Here is a 17,142-nt window from a genome sequence, read left to right on the forward strand (position 1 = left end):
GGTGTAATTATAGCTCACCGGAACCTCAAACTCACGGGCTCAAGCGATCCTCTCACCTCAACCCCCCGAGTAGCTGGGACTACAGGCATGCACCACCACGCTTGACTAATTTTTATTTTTTTGTTGTTGAGATAGGATCTAGCCATTTGAGATGAAGTCTCACTCTGTTACCCAGGCTGGAGTACAGGGGTGCGATTTCGGCTCACTGCAACCTCCGCCTCCGGGTTCAAGTGATTCTTCTGCCTCAGCCTCCCGAGTAGATGGGATTACAGGCACAGGCCACCACACCCGGCTGATTTTATATATTTTTGGTAGAGACAGGATTTCACCATGTAGGCCAGACTGGTCTTGAACTCCTGACGTCAAGTGATTCATCCACCTTGGCCTCCCAAAGTGATAAGATTACAGACTTGAGTCACCGCACCCAGCCAGCAAGTGAGGTTTTTACTTATCTTCCATGCTGTTCTAAGGTACCACCAACTTCATTTGTATTAAAGTTGTTACATTTTTATTGATTCACTTATATTAATAACTGATACTTAATGAGTGTGTATTGTATGTCAGGCACTGCTCTAAGGGCTCTAGATTGTTTTTGTTTTGAGACAGGGTCTCCCGGACTCAAAAGATCCTGCCGCCTCCACCTTCCAAATTGCTGGAATTACAGGACTGAGCCACCGCCCAGCCCTGGCTCTAGATGTTTAAATTCATGTACTCCACACATCAACTCCATGATTATGTGTACTATTATTATCTCGTTTTACTACTGTGGAAACTGAGGTACAAAACTTGCGGAGTGAGGATTTGAACCTAGGTCATACCTTTCGTCGGCCAGAGCCACCCTTTTTTTACATTCGTAGGAAGATATGGTTCACACTGTGCAACACATTGATCTTTTCATTTTACTCTTCTGTAGCTTGTTCCGTATCAACACATAGCCCCTGCTAAGAGGTCGAGAGGCAGCCATTTTGTTTGTAGTCTGGAAGGACTGCAAATCCCGGCACCCCTCGCGGCAGCGGCCCTCTACACACAACAAATCCCGGCATGCCCCTGAGCGGCCCGAGGTGGAGGGTTCTAGAAGGCGTGACGTGGGGTCCAGAGCGGGATCGGAGGCTGGCGCCTTTCGGCAGTCGCTGTGGCTGCAGCTGCCGGGCCTGGGGACGCGGGCGGCCGAGGCCGCCGTCGCAGCCTCCTAGTCTCGCCGGCTATGGCTACGCTCGGCCGGCCCTTCAGCGGCCTCCCTCTGAGCGGCAGCTCGGACTTCCTGCAGCCGCCGCAGCCGGCCTTCCCCGACCGGGCCTTCCCGCCAGGGGCTGACGGCGCAGACTTGGCCCCGCGGTCGGGACCCCGCGCAGTCCCTAGCAGCCCCACCGGGAGTGCGGCGCGCGGACGGTGAGGAGCCCGTCGGGCTCAGGGCGGGCGGGCAGGCTGGGCGCCCCTCGCGGCGGGCACGGGCAGGGGCGCGGGCTCCGCGCCGGGGCTTCTTGACTTTCCCTCCCCACGGCCCTCCGCGGGAGCTTCGCAGCCCAGTTTACAGATGAAGAAACTGATCCCCAGAGACGTTAACTGTAAGTCGCCTGGGGTCGCACAGCCCAGGAGTCCGGTCCAAACCTCGGCCCGACTGTGTCCCCGAGAAGTGAGACTTCCAGTTGGAACCTGGGCGACTCGGTCTGGGTGCCCCCTCGACGCGGCCGCTGTTACTGACAACTTTCAGTGTCTCATCTGCAAAGTATGCCAAGCATGGGATAGAAACGGGTCCTCTTAGTGAGATTATGCAAATAAAGTGCTTAGCACAGCGCCTGCCCCGAGGACGTTTTCCCTCTTTTGGTCCTTCCTAATCTGTCTTCCACCTTGACAAAACGACAAGTTGAGATTTCAGTGCCCAGTTTTGTCGGGGCAACCCACCGTTACCCGACTGACCTGTGATTTGTACCCATCCCACTAGGCTCAGAAAGGGACGTTTGGTGTGTGGGGATGAGCAAGATTATTGGAGCAAGAAAGAGGATCCTGAAAGCACAAGCTCGAGTACATTTCTGAATTGACTGATTTTTGTTTGTTCCAACAGTGTTTCTGTTCACTGTAAAAAGAAACACAAGCGAGAGGAGGAGGATGATGAGTAAGTTTCAGTGGTTGTTTATTCACTCTATGGTCACCGTTATGAACCCATGTTGTAGTCTAAATTACTTAAGTGAAAAGGTGAAACATTAGATGAGCGTCTCTGGAAAGAGACACAGAAATTAGTAACACTGGTTGTCTTTTAGAGAAAGTAACAGTGGCAGACAGGTCAGAGGGAAACTTTTCGCTTTGTAACAAATTGTAATGTTTGGATTTTGAGCCGTGTTAATGTTACATGCACAAAGTAAAATAATTTAAAAAGTACATATTGAAAAGTTGTTTGTTTGTTTTTTTTTTGAGACGGAGTCTCCCAGGCTGATGTCGGCTCAATGTAAACTCTGTCTCCCAGGTTCATCCCATTCTCCTGCCTCAACCTCCCTAGTAGCTGGGACTACAGGCGCCCGCCACCACGCCTGGCTTTTTTTTTGTATTTGTTTGTTTGTTTGTTTATTTGTTTAGTAGAGATGGGGTTTCACCGTGTTAGCCAGGATGGTCTCGATCTTCTGACTTCGTGACCGCCCGCCTCAACCTCCCAAAGTGCTGGGATTACAGTCCTGAGCTGCCCCAGCCTGAAAAGTGTTTTTTTTTCTTTTTTTTTTAAGTCAGGGTCTCTGTCACCCAAGCTGGAGTGCAGTTGTGTTATCACAGCTCACTGCAGCATCAAACTCCTTGGGCTCAAAATGATCCTTCAGCTTTAGCCTCCTGAATAGCTGAGACTACAGACTTGTCACCATGCTCAGCTAATTTTTTTTAAAAAATTTTGTAGAGATGGTGTCTCACTATGTTGACCAGTCTGGTCATGAACTTCTGGTCTCAAGCAATCCTCCCAGCTCTGGGATTACAGGTGTGAACTGTCGCACCAGACCATATTAAAGTCTTTTACTCCACACCCCTGGTTTTCCCCACCAGAAATAACCCGTTACCTGTTTTCTGTGTCTCCTTTAGACGATAATCAAAAAATTGACCAAGTTTTCAAGTCTTTTTCTTTCTTTTTTTTTTTTAAGACAGGCTCTGATTCTGTCACTCAGGCTGGAGTGCAGTGGCTGTTTTTTTACATTCGTAGGAAGATATGGTTCACACTGTGCAACACATTGATCTTTTCATTTTATTCTTCTGTAGCTTGTTCCATATCAACACATAGAGGTTTATGTAATTTCTCTTTAAGTAGTTGAGTGGAAGCCAGGCGTGGTGGCTCAGACTGTAATCCCAGCACTTTGGGAGGCTGAGAAGGGCAAATCAGGTGGTTAGGAGTTTGAGACCAGCCTGGCCAACATGGTGAAACCCTGTCTGTACTAAAATACAAAAATTAGCTGTGGGTAGTGGTGTGCGCCTGTAATCCCAGCTACTCAGGTGGCTGAGGCAGGAGAATCGCTTGAACCCAGAAGGCAGAGGTTGCAGTAAGCCAAGATCACGCCGTTGCACTCCAGCCTGGGCAACAGAGTGAGACTCCATCTCAAAAAACAAACAAAAAAAATAGTTGTGTGGGATTCTATTGTGGGACTTGGTATAGATAATTAACCAATTTCCTGTTGATGGATTTCTAAGTTATTTTCTAATCTTTTGCTATTACAAATCTACCCTGACCATTCTTTTGAAGTTCTTTGTATATGTTTGGAAGTATATGAATGGTTTCCTTGATGCGGAATTGCTGGGTCTTAAAGTGTGTGCATTTTAAAGTTTGAACGTGAGTTTTTGCCAATTTATATGCCCATTAACATCATCTCAACACAAGTGTATTTTTAAACTTTGGGATTGCTGCCCAACTAATACATGAAAAATTACATCTCATAAACAGGCAGTCTAATAGAAAAAGAAGTAAGGCCGGGCGCGGTGGTTCACTCCTGTAATCCCAGCACTTTGGGAGGCTGAGAAGGGCAAATCAGGTGGTTAGGAGTTTGAGACCAGCCTGACCAATATGATGAAACCCGGTCTGTGCTAAAAATACAAAAATTAGTCAGGTGTGGTGGCAGGTGCCTGTAATCCCAGCTACTCGGGAGGCTGAGGCAGGAGAATCGCTTGAACTTTGGCAGCAGAGGTTGCAGTGAGCTGACATTATGCCACTGCACTCCAGCCTGGGTAACAAAGTGAGACTCTGTCTCAAAAAAAGAATAAGAAGTAAAAAGATTTCTCAAAGATAATATCCAAGAACAACCAAATAAAAAAGTGTTCAACCTCATTATCTTTAGGGAAATGCGTATTAAAGCCACAGTGAGATGCCACTCTACCTCCAGATATTGGGATGCATGTGAAGCACCAGGAACTCTTAAACATGAGTAGGAGTGTAAATTGGGGCCATTAGGATCATTAGGCATCCTCATTAAAGTCCTGAGTTGGCATCCAGCGTGGTGCCTCATGTCTGTAATCCCAGCACTTGGGGAGGTCAGGGTTTTCTTGAGCCCAAGAGTTTGAGACCAGCCTGGCTAACATGGCGAAACCCTGTCTCTACTAAAATACAAAAAAATAGCTGGTGTGGTGGTGCGTGCCTGTAATCCCAGACACCCCAGAGGCTGAGGCAGAAGGAGAAGGCAGAGGTTACAGTGAGCCAAGATTGTGCCACTGAACTCCATCTTAGGCGACAGAGCAAGACTGGATTACCATTTTGGGATGCTGGCAGTATTCTATATCTTTTCTTTTGTTTTTTCCCCCAGTTTTGCTCTGTTGCTCAGGCTAGAGTGCAGTGGCGCAGGCTCAGCTCACTGCCACCTCTGTCTCCCAGGTTCAAGCGATTCTTCTGCCTCAGCCTCACAAGTAGCTGGGATTACAGGAGCATACCACCACGCCCAGCTAATTTTTTTTTTTTTTTTTGAGACGGAGTTTCACTCTTGTTGCCCAGGCTGGAGTGCAATGGCACAATCTCCACTCAGCATAACCTCTGCCTCCCAGCTTCAGGTGGTTCTCCTGCTGTACCTCCTAAATAGCTGGGATTACAGGCATGTGCCGCCTTTCCCGGCTAATTTTGTATTTTCAGTAGAGACAGGGTTTCTCCATGTTGGTCAGGCTGGTCTGGAACTCCCGACCTCAGATGATCCTCTTGCCTTGGCCTCCCAGAGTGCTGGGATTACAGGCATGAGCCACTGCGCCCAGCCAATTTTTTGTATTTTTAATAGAGAAAGGGTTGTGTCATGTTGGCCAAGCTGGTCTCAAATTCCTGACCTCAAGTGATCTGCCTGCCTCGGCCTCCCAATGTGCTGGGATTACAGGCGTGAGCTACTATGCCAGACCAGTATACTGTAGCCTTTTTTTTTTTTTTTTTGAGACGGTGTCTCGCTCTGTTGCCCAGGCTGGAGTGCAGTGGCACAATCTCGGCTCCCTCGGCACAACCTCTGCCTCCCGGGTTCAAGTGATTCTCCTGCCTCAGCCTCCCGTGTAGCTGGGACTACAGGTGTGTGATGATTTTTTGTATTTTTGGTAGAGACGGGGTTTCACCATGTTAGCCAGGATGGTCTCGATCTCCTGACCTTGTGATCTGCTCGCCTCGGCCTCCCAAAGTGCTGGAATTACAAGCATGAGCCACTGTGCCTGGCCTATTCTGTATCTTAAATTACATTGTCATCATTGTTTGTTTTGTAATTATTTGTTAAGCTGTATGTTTGATGTAATTTTATGTGTGTAGGATTTTATAGTTAAAAAGGTTAAAGAAGTTTAAAGTTTAGATTGTTGTTTTAATTTATATTTGTTAATTATAAGTGATATTGAACATCTTTTCTTTTCTTTTTTTTTTTTTTGAGATGGACTCTCACTCTGCCGCCAGGCTGGAGTGCAGTGCCGTGAACTTGGCTCACTGCAACCTCTACTGCCCGAGCTCAAGTGATTCTCCTGCCTCAGCCTCCCAAGTTGCTGGAACTGCAGTCGTGCGCCACCAGGCCCACTTTATTTTTGTATTTTTAGTAGAGACGGGGTTTCACCATGTTGGCCAGGATGGTCTTGATCTCTTGACCTCATGATCCACCCGCCTGGGCCTCCCCAAGTTCTGGGATTACAGGCGTGAGCCACTGCGCCTGGCTGTTTATGCATATTTTCTATTGGCTTATTGATCTTTTTCTTACTCATTTATAGGAATTTTTTTTTTCTTTTTGAGACGGATCCTCACTCTGTTGCCCAGGTTGGAGTACAGTAGCACGATCTGGGTTCACTGTAACCTCCACCTCCTGGGTTCAAGCGATTCTTCTGTCTCAGCCTCCCGAGTAGCTGGGATTACAGGTGCGTGCCACCACGCCTGGCTAATTTTTTGCATTTTTAGTAAAGACAGGTTTCACCCTGTTAGCCAGGATGGTGTCTATCTCCTGACCTTGTGATTTACTCACCTAGGCCTCCCAAAGTGTTGGGATTATAGGCGTGAGCCACCACGTCCTGCCAGGAAATCTTTATTAAGGAAGTTAGGGGTTTCTGTGTGTTGCACTTGTTTTCTTCAAATTTATCCTTTGTCTTTTAATTCTGTGTATGTTTTTTTTTTTTTTTTTTTTTTTTTTTGAGGCGGAGTCTCGCTCTGTCGCCCAGACTGGAGTGCAGTGGCGCAATCTCGGCTCACTGCAAGCTCCGCCTCCCGGGTTCACGCCATTCTCCTGCCTCAGCCTCCCGAGTAGCTGGGACTACAGGCGCCCGCCACCTCGCCCGGCTAGTTTTTTGTGTTTTTAGTAGAGACGGGGTTTCACCATGCTAGCCAGGATGGTCTTGATCTCCTGACCTCGTGATCCGCCCGTCTCGGCCTCCCAAAGTGCTGGGATTACAGGCTTGAGCCACCGCGCCCGGCGTGTATGTTTTTTTTTTTTGCCATTGGACACTTTGGATTTTCTAAACTTGCTGATACATAGATTCATAAAACATTAGATTTGAAAGTTTCCTTAGTTGAAAAATCACTGGGTCAGGCACAGTGGCTCATGCCTGTAATCCTAGCACTTTGGGAGGCCGAGGCAGGCAGATCACCTCAGATCAGTAGTTTGAGACCAGCTGGGCCAACATGGTGAAACCTCTTCTCTACTAAAAATACAAAAAGCAGCCAGGCGTGGTGGTACGTGCATGTAGTCCCAGCTACTCGGAGGCTGAGGCAGGAGAATTGCTTAAACCCAGGAGGCAGAGGTTGCAGTGAGACCCACTGACCAGAAAATATTTCTGTTCTTTATTGCCTTGGGATTACTGTGGATAACACAGGAAACTTTTTGCTTTTATCTTTTGGGGTTCTTTCTTAAGATGTTATTATAGATGCCTAAATAAATAAATAAAAAGTTTAAAATATAGAAACTGGCAGGGCGCGGTGGCTCACGCCTGTAATCCCAGCACTTTGAGAGGCTGAGACGGGTGGATCACGAGGTCAGGAGATCGAGACCATCCTGGCTAACATGGTGAAACCCCTCTCTACTAAAAAATACAAAAAACTAGCCGGGCGAGGTGGCAGGCGCCTGTAGTCCCAGCTACTTGGGAGGCTGAGGCAGGAGAATGGTGTAAACCCGGGAGGCGGAGCTTGCAGTGAGCTGAGATCTGGCCACTGCATTCCAGCCTGGGTGACAGAGCGAGACTCCATCTCAAAAAAAAAAAAAAAGTATAGAAACTATTGGCTTAAAAAGTTAACCATCTTTAATTTACAAATGGAGAAGTTGAGGCCTTGGGAGGAGGTGGGATGAGACATTTGGATGTCTAATGCCCAGAAGTGTGCTATCATATTATCTTTGGGACTTAATTATCATCGATCTGTATTTAGAAAGTGAACCTACAGGCATGAAATAACTTAGCCTAAATCATGTTGTTGGAGGTCAGAGTGCAGAACCCAGCTGCTAAACTCATTTGCATTTTATAGTGGAATTGTTAGATTGTGTGGGGAAATTGCCTGTTCCCTTTAGATTTATTTTGCTTTTTGGGGATGTGGACTCTCTCACTGTGTTGCTCAGGCTGGTCTCAAACACGGGGCTCAAGTGATCTCCTTCCGCAGCTTCCCAAGTAGCTAGGACTGTAGGCACACACCACCACACTTGCCTTATTCTGCTTTTTCCTCAAGATGCAACTCACTACTTTACTGTGACATTTTGGAGAAGCCAGGTTAGTTTTTCTAGGTCCTAGTTTCCAAATCAAAAAAAAAAAAAAAATGGATTTGATGAATTCTAAAGTTTCTATGAAGTACGAATTTGTTTAGGATGTGAAGACATTATGTTGCAAAGTGGGAGAAAATTGGACCCCACTATTGGTTGGACACTGATAGAGCCTCTGACATTTTGAAGGGGACCAAGAAATTAATGCTGTCCCCCACACCTGTAATATTAATACTTTGAACAAACCTCATTAGATGTACATTTTTGCCCTAAGGAAATATAGAATGGCTGCCAGACCATCTCCCTATATGTTTGATGGAGCAGTAGCAGTATGACAAAATATGCTGAATTGCTGACTTTTGGTTTTTTTTTCATTCATTCATTCATTCATTCATAGTTTGAATTAGTGTCTCACTATATTGCCCAAGCTGGTCTTGAACTGTAGGCTCAAGTGATCCTCCTACCTCAGCCACTCCAAGTGCTGGTATTACAGCTGTGAGCCACCACGCCCAGCCAACTTTTGGTTTCTTTACTTCCCACTTGCCCTTTCCAGAGCCAAATAAGCAGGAATGACTTTAAGGTCTCACATTGAACACTTCCTGTCTGAACAGGCAAAATCTTGCAGGTGCATCTTTATTTGGCAAAGAGCAGTAGAAGAAAGCAGTTTAGTGTGGCTGTGAGAATAGCAGGAAAAAAAATGCAGTATTTTCCATCTTGTAATCACACACTGTCAAAAAAGTTAGTTTTTTAAATATAAAAATTTGATTGGAGATAGGAATGATAAACGTTTCATTTATATTAGTTGGGATTTTCATTGAATTTTTTTTCTGTTTTTCAGTTGTCCAGTAAGAAAGAAAAGGATAACTGAAGCAGAGCTCTGTGCTGGTCCTAATGACTGGATTCTTTGTGCACATCAGGATGTAGAGGGGCATGGAGTAAATCCCTGCATTAGTGGCCTTTCCGTACCTGGGATGTTAGATGTTATTTGTGAAGAAATGGATCAGACAACTGGAGAACCACAGTGTGAAGTTGCCCGAAGGAAGCTTCAAGAGATTGAGGACAGGTAACTGGGCAGTGTATATAGCTGGTGTTTTGCTGTTTTCTTGTAATATCTCTGCTCATATAAGCTAATTCTATTTATCATTTGGTGATACCTTGATCCTTAGCCTCTCAGACTGTAAGTCAGATAATTCAAAGTGTATGTTTTTTTTTGTTTTGTTGTTTTGTTTTGTTTTGTTTTTTAGATGGAGTTTTGCTCTTGTTGCCTAGGCTGGAGTGCAATGGCACCATCTTGGCTCAGTGCAACCTCCGCCTCCTGGGTTCAAGCGATTCTCCTGCCCCAGCCTCCCAAGTAGCTGGGATTACAGCTATGCGCCACCAAGTCCAGCTAATTTTGTATTTTTAGTAGAGACAGGGTTTCTCCATGTTGGTCAGGCTGGTCTCGAACTCATAACCTCAGGTGATACACCTGTCTCAGCCTCCCAAAGTGCTGGGATTACAGGCGTGAGTCAACCCCCCGCTTTTTTTTTTAATTGAGACAGGATCTTGCTTTGTCACCCAGGTTGGAGTGCAGTGGCTCACTGCAGTCTTGACCTTTCAGGCTCCACCCACCTGCCCCCCTCAGCCTCCCAAGTAGCTGGGACTGCAAGCATGCACCACCACCCCTGGCTAATCTTTGTGTCTTTTATAGAGACGGGATTTCACCATGTTACCCAAGCTGGTCATGCATTCTTGGGCTCAAGCAAGCCGCCTGCCTCAGCCTCCCGAAATGCTGGGATTACAGGCATGAGCTACTGTGCTGGGCCAGTATACTGTAGCCTTTTTTTTTTTTGAAACAGAATCTTGCTCTGTCACCTAGGCTGGAGTGCAATGGCACAATCTCGGCTCACTGCAACCTCTGCCTCCCAGGTTCAAGCAATTCACTTGCCTCAGCCTCCTGAGTCACTGGGATTACAGCTGTCTGCCACCACACCTGGCTCATTTTTTTTTGTATTTTTATTTTTATTTCTGGAGACAGAGTCTGTGTCGCTCAGGCTGGAGTGCAGTGGTGCAATCTCAGCTCATTGCAATCTCCGCCTCCTGGGTTCAAGCAATTCCCCTGCCTCAGTCTCCTGAGTAGCTGGGATTACAGGTGCCTGCCATCACACTTGGCTAATTTTTGTATTTTTAGTAAAGACAGGGTTTCACCATGTTGGCCAGGCTGGTCTCAAACTCCTGGCCTCAGGTTATCGGCCCATCTCGGCCTCTCAAGTGCTGGGATTACAGGCATGAGACACCATGCCCGGCCATGAAGTATGTGCTTTTAAAGTGAATTCACATAGAACTACTAAGTGTTTTCACTTACTGTCTCTGAATATTAGTTTTGGTTTATGTGATAATTCTCTGAAAAACATTCAGATTTGATTGTATGTAAAACTTTCTTGTTAAATGAAATGTTGAACAACCCCCTGAGTATAGTTTTTTTTGTTTTGAGACGGAGTCTTGCTCTGTTGCTCAGGCTGGTGTAGAATGGCATGATCTTGGTTCACTGCAACCTCCGCCTCCTGGGGTCAAGTGATTCTCCTGCCTCAGCCTCCTGAGTAGCTGAATTACAGGGATGTGTCACCACACCCGACAAATTTTTGTATTTTTAGTAGAGATGGGATTTCACCATGTTGGCCAGACTCTTCTGAAACTCCTAACCTCAGGTTATCTGCCGGCCTCAGCCTCCCAAAGTGCTGGGATTACAGATGTGAGCTGCCATTCCCAGCCTGAGTATACCTTTTATACTCAGGTATAGCCTCATTTTTTGCTTGGTCTATTGCTGTATTACTTATTGCTTTTATCCTTTTTTATTTTTAAAATGTTGTCTAAATACTAGAATATATAATAGCTTGTCTAAATATTTTTTCTTCTGCTGATGCCTTAATTGATTTAGGATAATTGATGAAGATGAAGAAGTTGAAGCTGACAGAAATGTTAACCATCTCCCCAGTCTTGTCCTTTCTGATACCATGAAAACAGGTTTGAAGAGGGAATTTGATGAAGTTTTTACAAAGAAAATGATTGAGTCTATGTAAGTTTTGGTACCTGATTTCTATTTCTTTATGATCTTGCAGGGAAAACCCAGAGTCTAGATTCTGCCCATCCTGTCCTCGTCAGCTCTTTTTATCTCCTGATCACCAGGCAATCGGAGATTGGCTTTTTCCTAGTTCATTGGGTTGAGCAAAGTGCTTTACAAGCAGGAGTTTAAAGTATGGGGAAGTGGCTGCCTTGCCTACTTACTCTTTCATTCCTTTGAAGACCTAAAATGGACTGCAGTCTGCTATTTGGAAATGGAATGACTGGCAAGAGAGCCCACTCTCTCAAGTTCTTGTGATAGGATATAGGAACCACATTTCAAAGGCTCCTGTTTACCTGGCTTTCTAAATTACCCAGGAACAACATTGAGGCCTAGGAAACAAAAAAAAAGTGGCCCAACAGTGAAAGTAGTTACTGCAAAGACTGCAAAACAAAGCTCCTATTCTTGGCTTATTAGCATAGTCCTTCCAGGCCTTTAGCAGAGCTGTTTTGCTCTTAATCTAAACACAGTTTATGAGCTCAGTTGTCTGGTTTCCTAGATCATCAGAGTAGAAGTAGAAACAGCAAATGAGAGCAGAACAAACAAAACTCCTGACAGGGAGCTGTGACTACACTGTGAGGACAAGAAAGGAACCTGGAAAGCAAACACAATAACCTAAAAAGTAAAGTGGCATGGGGCCTGTGAGTAATGATTAGCCAAGCCCTGTAATCCTGTAGTCCCAGTAGCCTCCATGATCTCAAATTGCCATTATTAACTATGTAAAATAGTAGGGAAGTTGGTTATAAAGTGCCATTTAGGTATTGCCTAAGAAAGACTTTAGATCGAGTTGGTACTCAATGAGGGCAAGTTTCAGGTATCTGAAAAAACCTCTTAGGACACCAGTCTCAGTGAGACCAGATAGATGAGGCATTATTACCTTTGGATACAGGGGAGATGATTTGTGCTAGAAGTTCAGCTGCTATTTGGTCTTTATCACAGAGGTTTTGCATTAGGGTCCTATCTTGAGCTTATAATTAACTACCCAGCCCTAAGGGTGGGTAAATAGCCATAAGTAAGCTGGTCATGTTACCCTCCAACCTAAAACATAGCACTTTCTGCTTTTGGTAGTTTTTCAGAAGCTAGCCTTTGAGGGTATTTCATTGTTTTGTTTTATTTTTGCTTCCTCTTTGGGCCCAGACACCCATCACTGCCACAATGTGTGTATAACATAGTCATTTTGCCTTAACCATGAAGCTTGTTTTGTTTTGCTTTGTTTTGTGTTTTGAGACAGGGTCTCACTCTGTCACCCAGGCTGGAGTGTAGTGGCATGATCACAGTTCACCACAGCCTTGACCTCCCGGACTTAGGTGATCCTCCCACCTCAGCCTCCCAAGTAGCTGGGAATACAGGCACCCAGCTAATCTTTGTATTTTTTGTAGAGACAGGGTTCACCATATTGCCCGGGCTGGTTGCAAACTCCTGGGCTCAAACCGTATGCTGGCTCGGCCTCCCAAAGTGATAGGGTTACAGGCACGAGCCACCATGCCTGACCCATAAAGCATTATACTTTGTACCTGTACTAAAAGGCACCTGAGATACTTTCAGCATGTTTGTCCAGTGTTTCCTTTTCATTTATAATGATTTAGTATAAGCTAGCTGCCTACATCTAATATTAACCACAGTTTTAAAAAATTTCTAACAGTCAAGGGCTCTATATTTTCACTTTGGATTTTTAGATACTTCCCATCACAGCATCATTACATCCACTTGATTTGGTTAGATATGCATGTTGAAGTGTGCAATGTTATGTATTTGAGGGGCGTTTCTAAAGATCAGTTGGAGCCAGGCATGGTGGTAATGTGCCTGTAGTCCTAATTACTGGGAAGGCTAAAGTGGGTAGATTACTTGAGTCCAGGAGTTAAAGGCTGCAGTGAGCTATGACTGTGCCACTGTACTCTACCCTGGACAATACAGCAAGACCCCATCTCTTTTAAAAAAAAAAAAAAAGAAGAAGAAGAAAGTAAAGATCAGTTTGTGTGTTCTAAATCTCCTGTTTTGCTACCATCAGTCCTTAAGGTATTAGGTAATGTTGGCTTTTCAACCTATAGCTTTTGTTTTCATGTCCTAAAATTTTTTGATAAAAGTCTGTATTTTATGTCTTAGGAGCCGTCCTTCCATGGAGCTTGTTCTCTGGAAACCCCTCCCTGAACTCCTTTCTGATAAGCCAAAGCCATCCTCTAATACTAAGAACTATACAGGAGAGAGCCAAGCTAAGCATGCAGCTGCTGGCACTGCCTTCCCTCAGAGAACTGAACTGTTCTTGGAACCTCGGCAACCAGGGATGTCTCTTTATAATAGTTTGGAGACAGCTACTAGCACAGAAGAAGAGATGGAACTCTAGAAACCAATTTCTACACTAAAGTTGTCAAATGTTAGAAGAATCCTGTGTTCAGTTATGAGACTCTTTGCATAGTATAGAGACTTGAAAGTTTTATGAAACGGGTGTAATAATATCTCCACCTGTGATTTGGGGGTGGGACTCTCATTTTGGGTAGCCATTTATTGACTTCAACTTTTTGCCAAGGAAGTTTGTCTCAAAGGAAAAGCAGTTTTCTGTGGGGCTTATTAAAGGAATGTTGGTTTACAGTTTCTTCGAAGATTATAGCCTCTTCAAAGACAAGTATAGAAGCTGTATGTGTAAGGGTGACTTAAATCATATATCACATTGTCTAAACTATTCAGACACTTGGAGAATATTCTCATTGAATTAAAAAAGATGATTAAGAAGGATGCTCCTACTACAGCTGTATCCTGACAGTTAAGTCACAGTTTAGTGTGTAGATATGAGCTGTGTACAGTGGTGACTATATTTAATTGGGGAGGAGGGAAGAGAGCAGTAGCTTAAGCCTGTTGCTAAGAAATCTAATTTCTTAGCAACTTGTAATTTAGTTATCAATTCAATATAGCTCGTTGATAGCCAATAGTATTGTGGCTCTCCTCTTTGACTATGAAAATAAGAGAGAAAGTTTTTCCTTCAAGGCTTTTGGGCCTTGTGCCACTGTTACTCCTTGGTTTCCCTTGCGTAATTGATAAGCCCAGTTATTCAGTAATGTTTACAAATTAATTGACTTTCAATGATAGTTAAAAGACTGATGTAACCCATCTGCAATTTGCCTATGGGAGAAGCATCCTTTAGTTCATCCTAAGGAAGTGCTTGGTCAACTAAACCCAGCATTGATAACTTTAGTAATTTTTTTAAAAGTTATACTTGTATTAGCAAGGTTTTTTTTTTTTTTCCCACCGCAATCTCCACCTCCTGGGTTCAAGCAATTCTCCTGCCTCACCCTCCTGAGTAGCTGGGATTACAGGTGCCCACCTCCACGCCCAGGTAATTTTTGTATTTTTAATAGAGACCGGGTTTCGCCATGTTGGCCAGGCTGGTCTCGAACTCCTGACCTCAGGTGATCTGCCCACCCCAGCCTCCCAAAATGCTGGGATTACAGGCGTGAGCCACGGCGCGCAGCCAGCAAGTTATTTTTAAATGTTAACTTAGAAAACAGTGAATGATTAGCTAAAAATATATGAGCAGGTGACATTGAGGTTTACTGAAATAGCCAATTTGACTGGTGCTGAGACTTGTGCAGTAAGCCTAAAAGGTAGTGGAGAATTGCTTCCTGCTAGCAGGAAGCCTTCATCTTCTTGAGTACCTAAACCAGGCTTCAGGTGTCCTTTGAGGATAGCCAGGTTTGAAATTTGTAGTTTCTCAGGAAGAGCTCTTCTGTGTGGCAGGGGCTGATAGGGCAAAATAAAGTGACAGTTTCTTTATTGCTACAGAGTATCCACTATAAGTTATTAAATGAATGTAATGGTATAATGCCCTTCCATCACACAACAGGACACCACCCCAGTTTTGTTTTCTGGGTTTCTTCCCCCTTTGTAGGAATCAGATACCTTTTGTAGAAAAAAAAATGGCTTATGCCACATAAAGGTGAATTTTTAGAAACCACCTTCTAGGCGTTTTTGGAACCCTTACTGAAGTCCCTCCCCTTGTTACAGATGGCATAGAAGTCACAAGTCTGTTAATTGGACTGTTACTTCTTTGCCTGTTCCTGTTTTCTCTTTCTGTCTGGATAGTCAGGAAAATATTTAATGTTTAATATTTAAACAAAATATTTAATATCTATACAGTAAAATTATTCAAACTTCAAACCAGTATTGAAAGCAGTTGGAAACCAGCTAATAGTTTCTTAATCTCAGATTTCGAGATGAATGTAAACCGTATTCTTTCGAAATGTGCAAGTGTTTGATTCATGCCGTTTGATAAACTTCTGCCTTGTAGTCATTGTTTGATGGGACCAACTTGTAAAGTTTGTAGCCTTAAACAAATCTCCATGCTAAAAAATGTGTTCTAGTGCAACACAAAAACATGAAGTGACTGCCCAGTGGTAGAGTTAGTGTTTAGGTGGAAAGGAAGATGACAGCTTTCCAAAGAAGGACCTAAAACACACCAAGATTGTCTTCTACAGGAATTGTTGGGCAGGTCTCCGACTAAAGGTCTTACGATGAAAAGGAAGAAACGAGCCCCCAACCCAAGGCTCTGATACTACTGGTAAATGTAGGAGAGAATTAAGATTCTGTTAATTAAAATCCAAATAGAGCTTATTTCACTAGTCAAGTTACCTGACATAATTATTTCTGCAGGATAATTGATGTTTTATGTTCTTTTTTGGACTTTATCTTCTTGCATATGTTTCTAAAAAAATTGTTTTCTTCATCCTTGTGGTGCTTATTCATCTGAGCCGTCTCCACAGTCCCAATGCCTCTGCTTTTTATTTTACTTTTGTAGCATAAGGGTTTTGCTTTTGCTTTGCCTTAAGATTTCCCTAGGGAGTTATCAGGGCTTTTCGTTTTGCATAGCTTTTGCAGCATGGATCAAACATTGGCTTACTGTGCTAATGTGTGAAGAGAAAAAATTATCTAAAGCAGGTGAGCTTTAATGAACAAATGTGTATTTTATCTGAGTTTGAGTAGGGTGCGTGTGGTTTTTGTTTCTTGTTTTTGTTTTTTTTTTTTGTAATTAATATGAAGAAAGTCCAGTTCTCATAAATATTAATCACTTAAAAAACTGCTACTCTTTCTTGAAAAGGTACACATGTAAAATTTAGGAAAATAACTAAGGTAGGGGCAGGAACCATAAGAAGAATGTTTACCAGCACGTTCATGTATTATTTTGGATTTGGAACTTGGCTTTGTTTTTCAAAAGTGACAAGAATGGTTCAGTTCTAGGAATGTTCTGGAAGATGCTGTTAATTTTACTTTAAAATGAGAATCTGGTGTTTCTGTATTTTATCGTTTTGAATAAAACTTAAGTGTTTTGGACTTTTGAGATACTTGTATTACTCCACTTAATGAAATCAGATACCTCCTTTCCTCTTAATTGTAGTTGAAGCAGCATTCATATCAGTGAAGGACTTAAATTTATGCTGAAGGGATGATTATGTTGAGATAAAGCTAAGTTTCATATTTGAATTAGCTATTCCCAAAATAGGTAGGCTATGTGTTGCTGTTCTAAAACCCATAGACTGCTTTCCACTCAGAGCAATTCACTGCTATTGTTAGTATTTAGGTGGCAGTGGTAACTGTGTATTTAAAAATGTTCAAATGGGCCAGGTACGATGGTGCATACCTGTACCAGCACTTTGTGAGGCTGAGGCAGGAGGATCACGTAAGCCCAGGAGAGACGAACCTGGGCAATGTTAGCAAGATCTTGTCTCTTAAAAAAAAAAAAAAAAAAAATATATATATATATATATATTCAAATGTAGAGTTGGAAGAGTGGCATACAGAGTTCATAGAGGGGGTTGAGGATCTTTGAAAATGGGGAATGGAAAACCAAGTGATGTTTACTTATGTGGTTGTTACATTTTTTTTTTTCAGATGGAGTTTTGCTCTTGTTGCCCCAGCTGGAGT

At 43.7% G+C, this 17,142-nt stretch overlaps 1 protein-coding gene across 3 annotated transcripts; it reads left to right on the forward strand.

Annotated features, from left to right (window-relative positions):
• The first annotated feature begins 1,013 nt into the window (after nucleotides 1-1,013).
• On the forward strand, nucleotides 1,014-16,552 carry CCDC117 (coiled-coil domain containing 117). Of its 3 annotated transcripts, none has more exons than XM_033233112.1 (5): nucleotides 1,014-1,565; nucleotides 2,063-2,113; nucleotides 8,971-9,195; nucleotides 11,050-11,187; nucleotides 13,336-16,552. In XM_033233112.1, exons 3-5 carry the CDS (start codon nucleotides 9,104-9,106, stop codon nucleotides 13,571-13,573), a joined length of 468 nt encoding a protein of 155 aa, XP_033089003.1. In that variant the 5' UTR covers nucleotides 1,014-1,565; nucleotides 2,063-2,113; nucleotides 8,971-9,103; the 3' UTR covers nucleotides 13,574-16,552. The 3 variants fall into 3 exon arrangements, with proteins under 3 accessions (XP_033089003.1, XP_033089001.1, XP_033089002.1); XM_033233110.1 differs by having other exon boundaries at nucleotides 1,029-1,389; XM_033233111.1 differs by lacking the exons at nucleotides 1,014-1,565; nucleotides 2,063-2,113 and adding an exon at nucleotides 5,477-5,494.
• Nucleotides 16,553-17,142: the final 590 nt, after the last annotated feature.

Source organism: Trachypithecus francoisi, unplaced genomic scaffold (genome assembly GCF_009764315.1).
Source record: "Trachypithecus francoisi isolate TF-2019V2 unplaced genomic scaffold, Tfra_2.0 Lachesis_group14, whole genome shotgun sequence".
Classification (NCBI taxonomy): Eukaryota; Metazoa; Chordata; class Mammalia; order Primates; family Cercopithecidae; genus Trachypithecus; species Trachypithecus francoisi.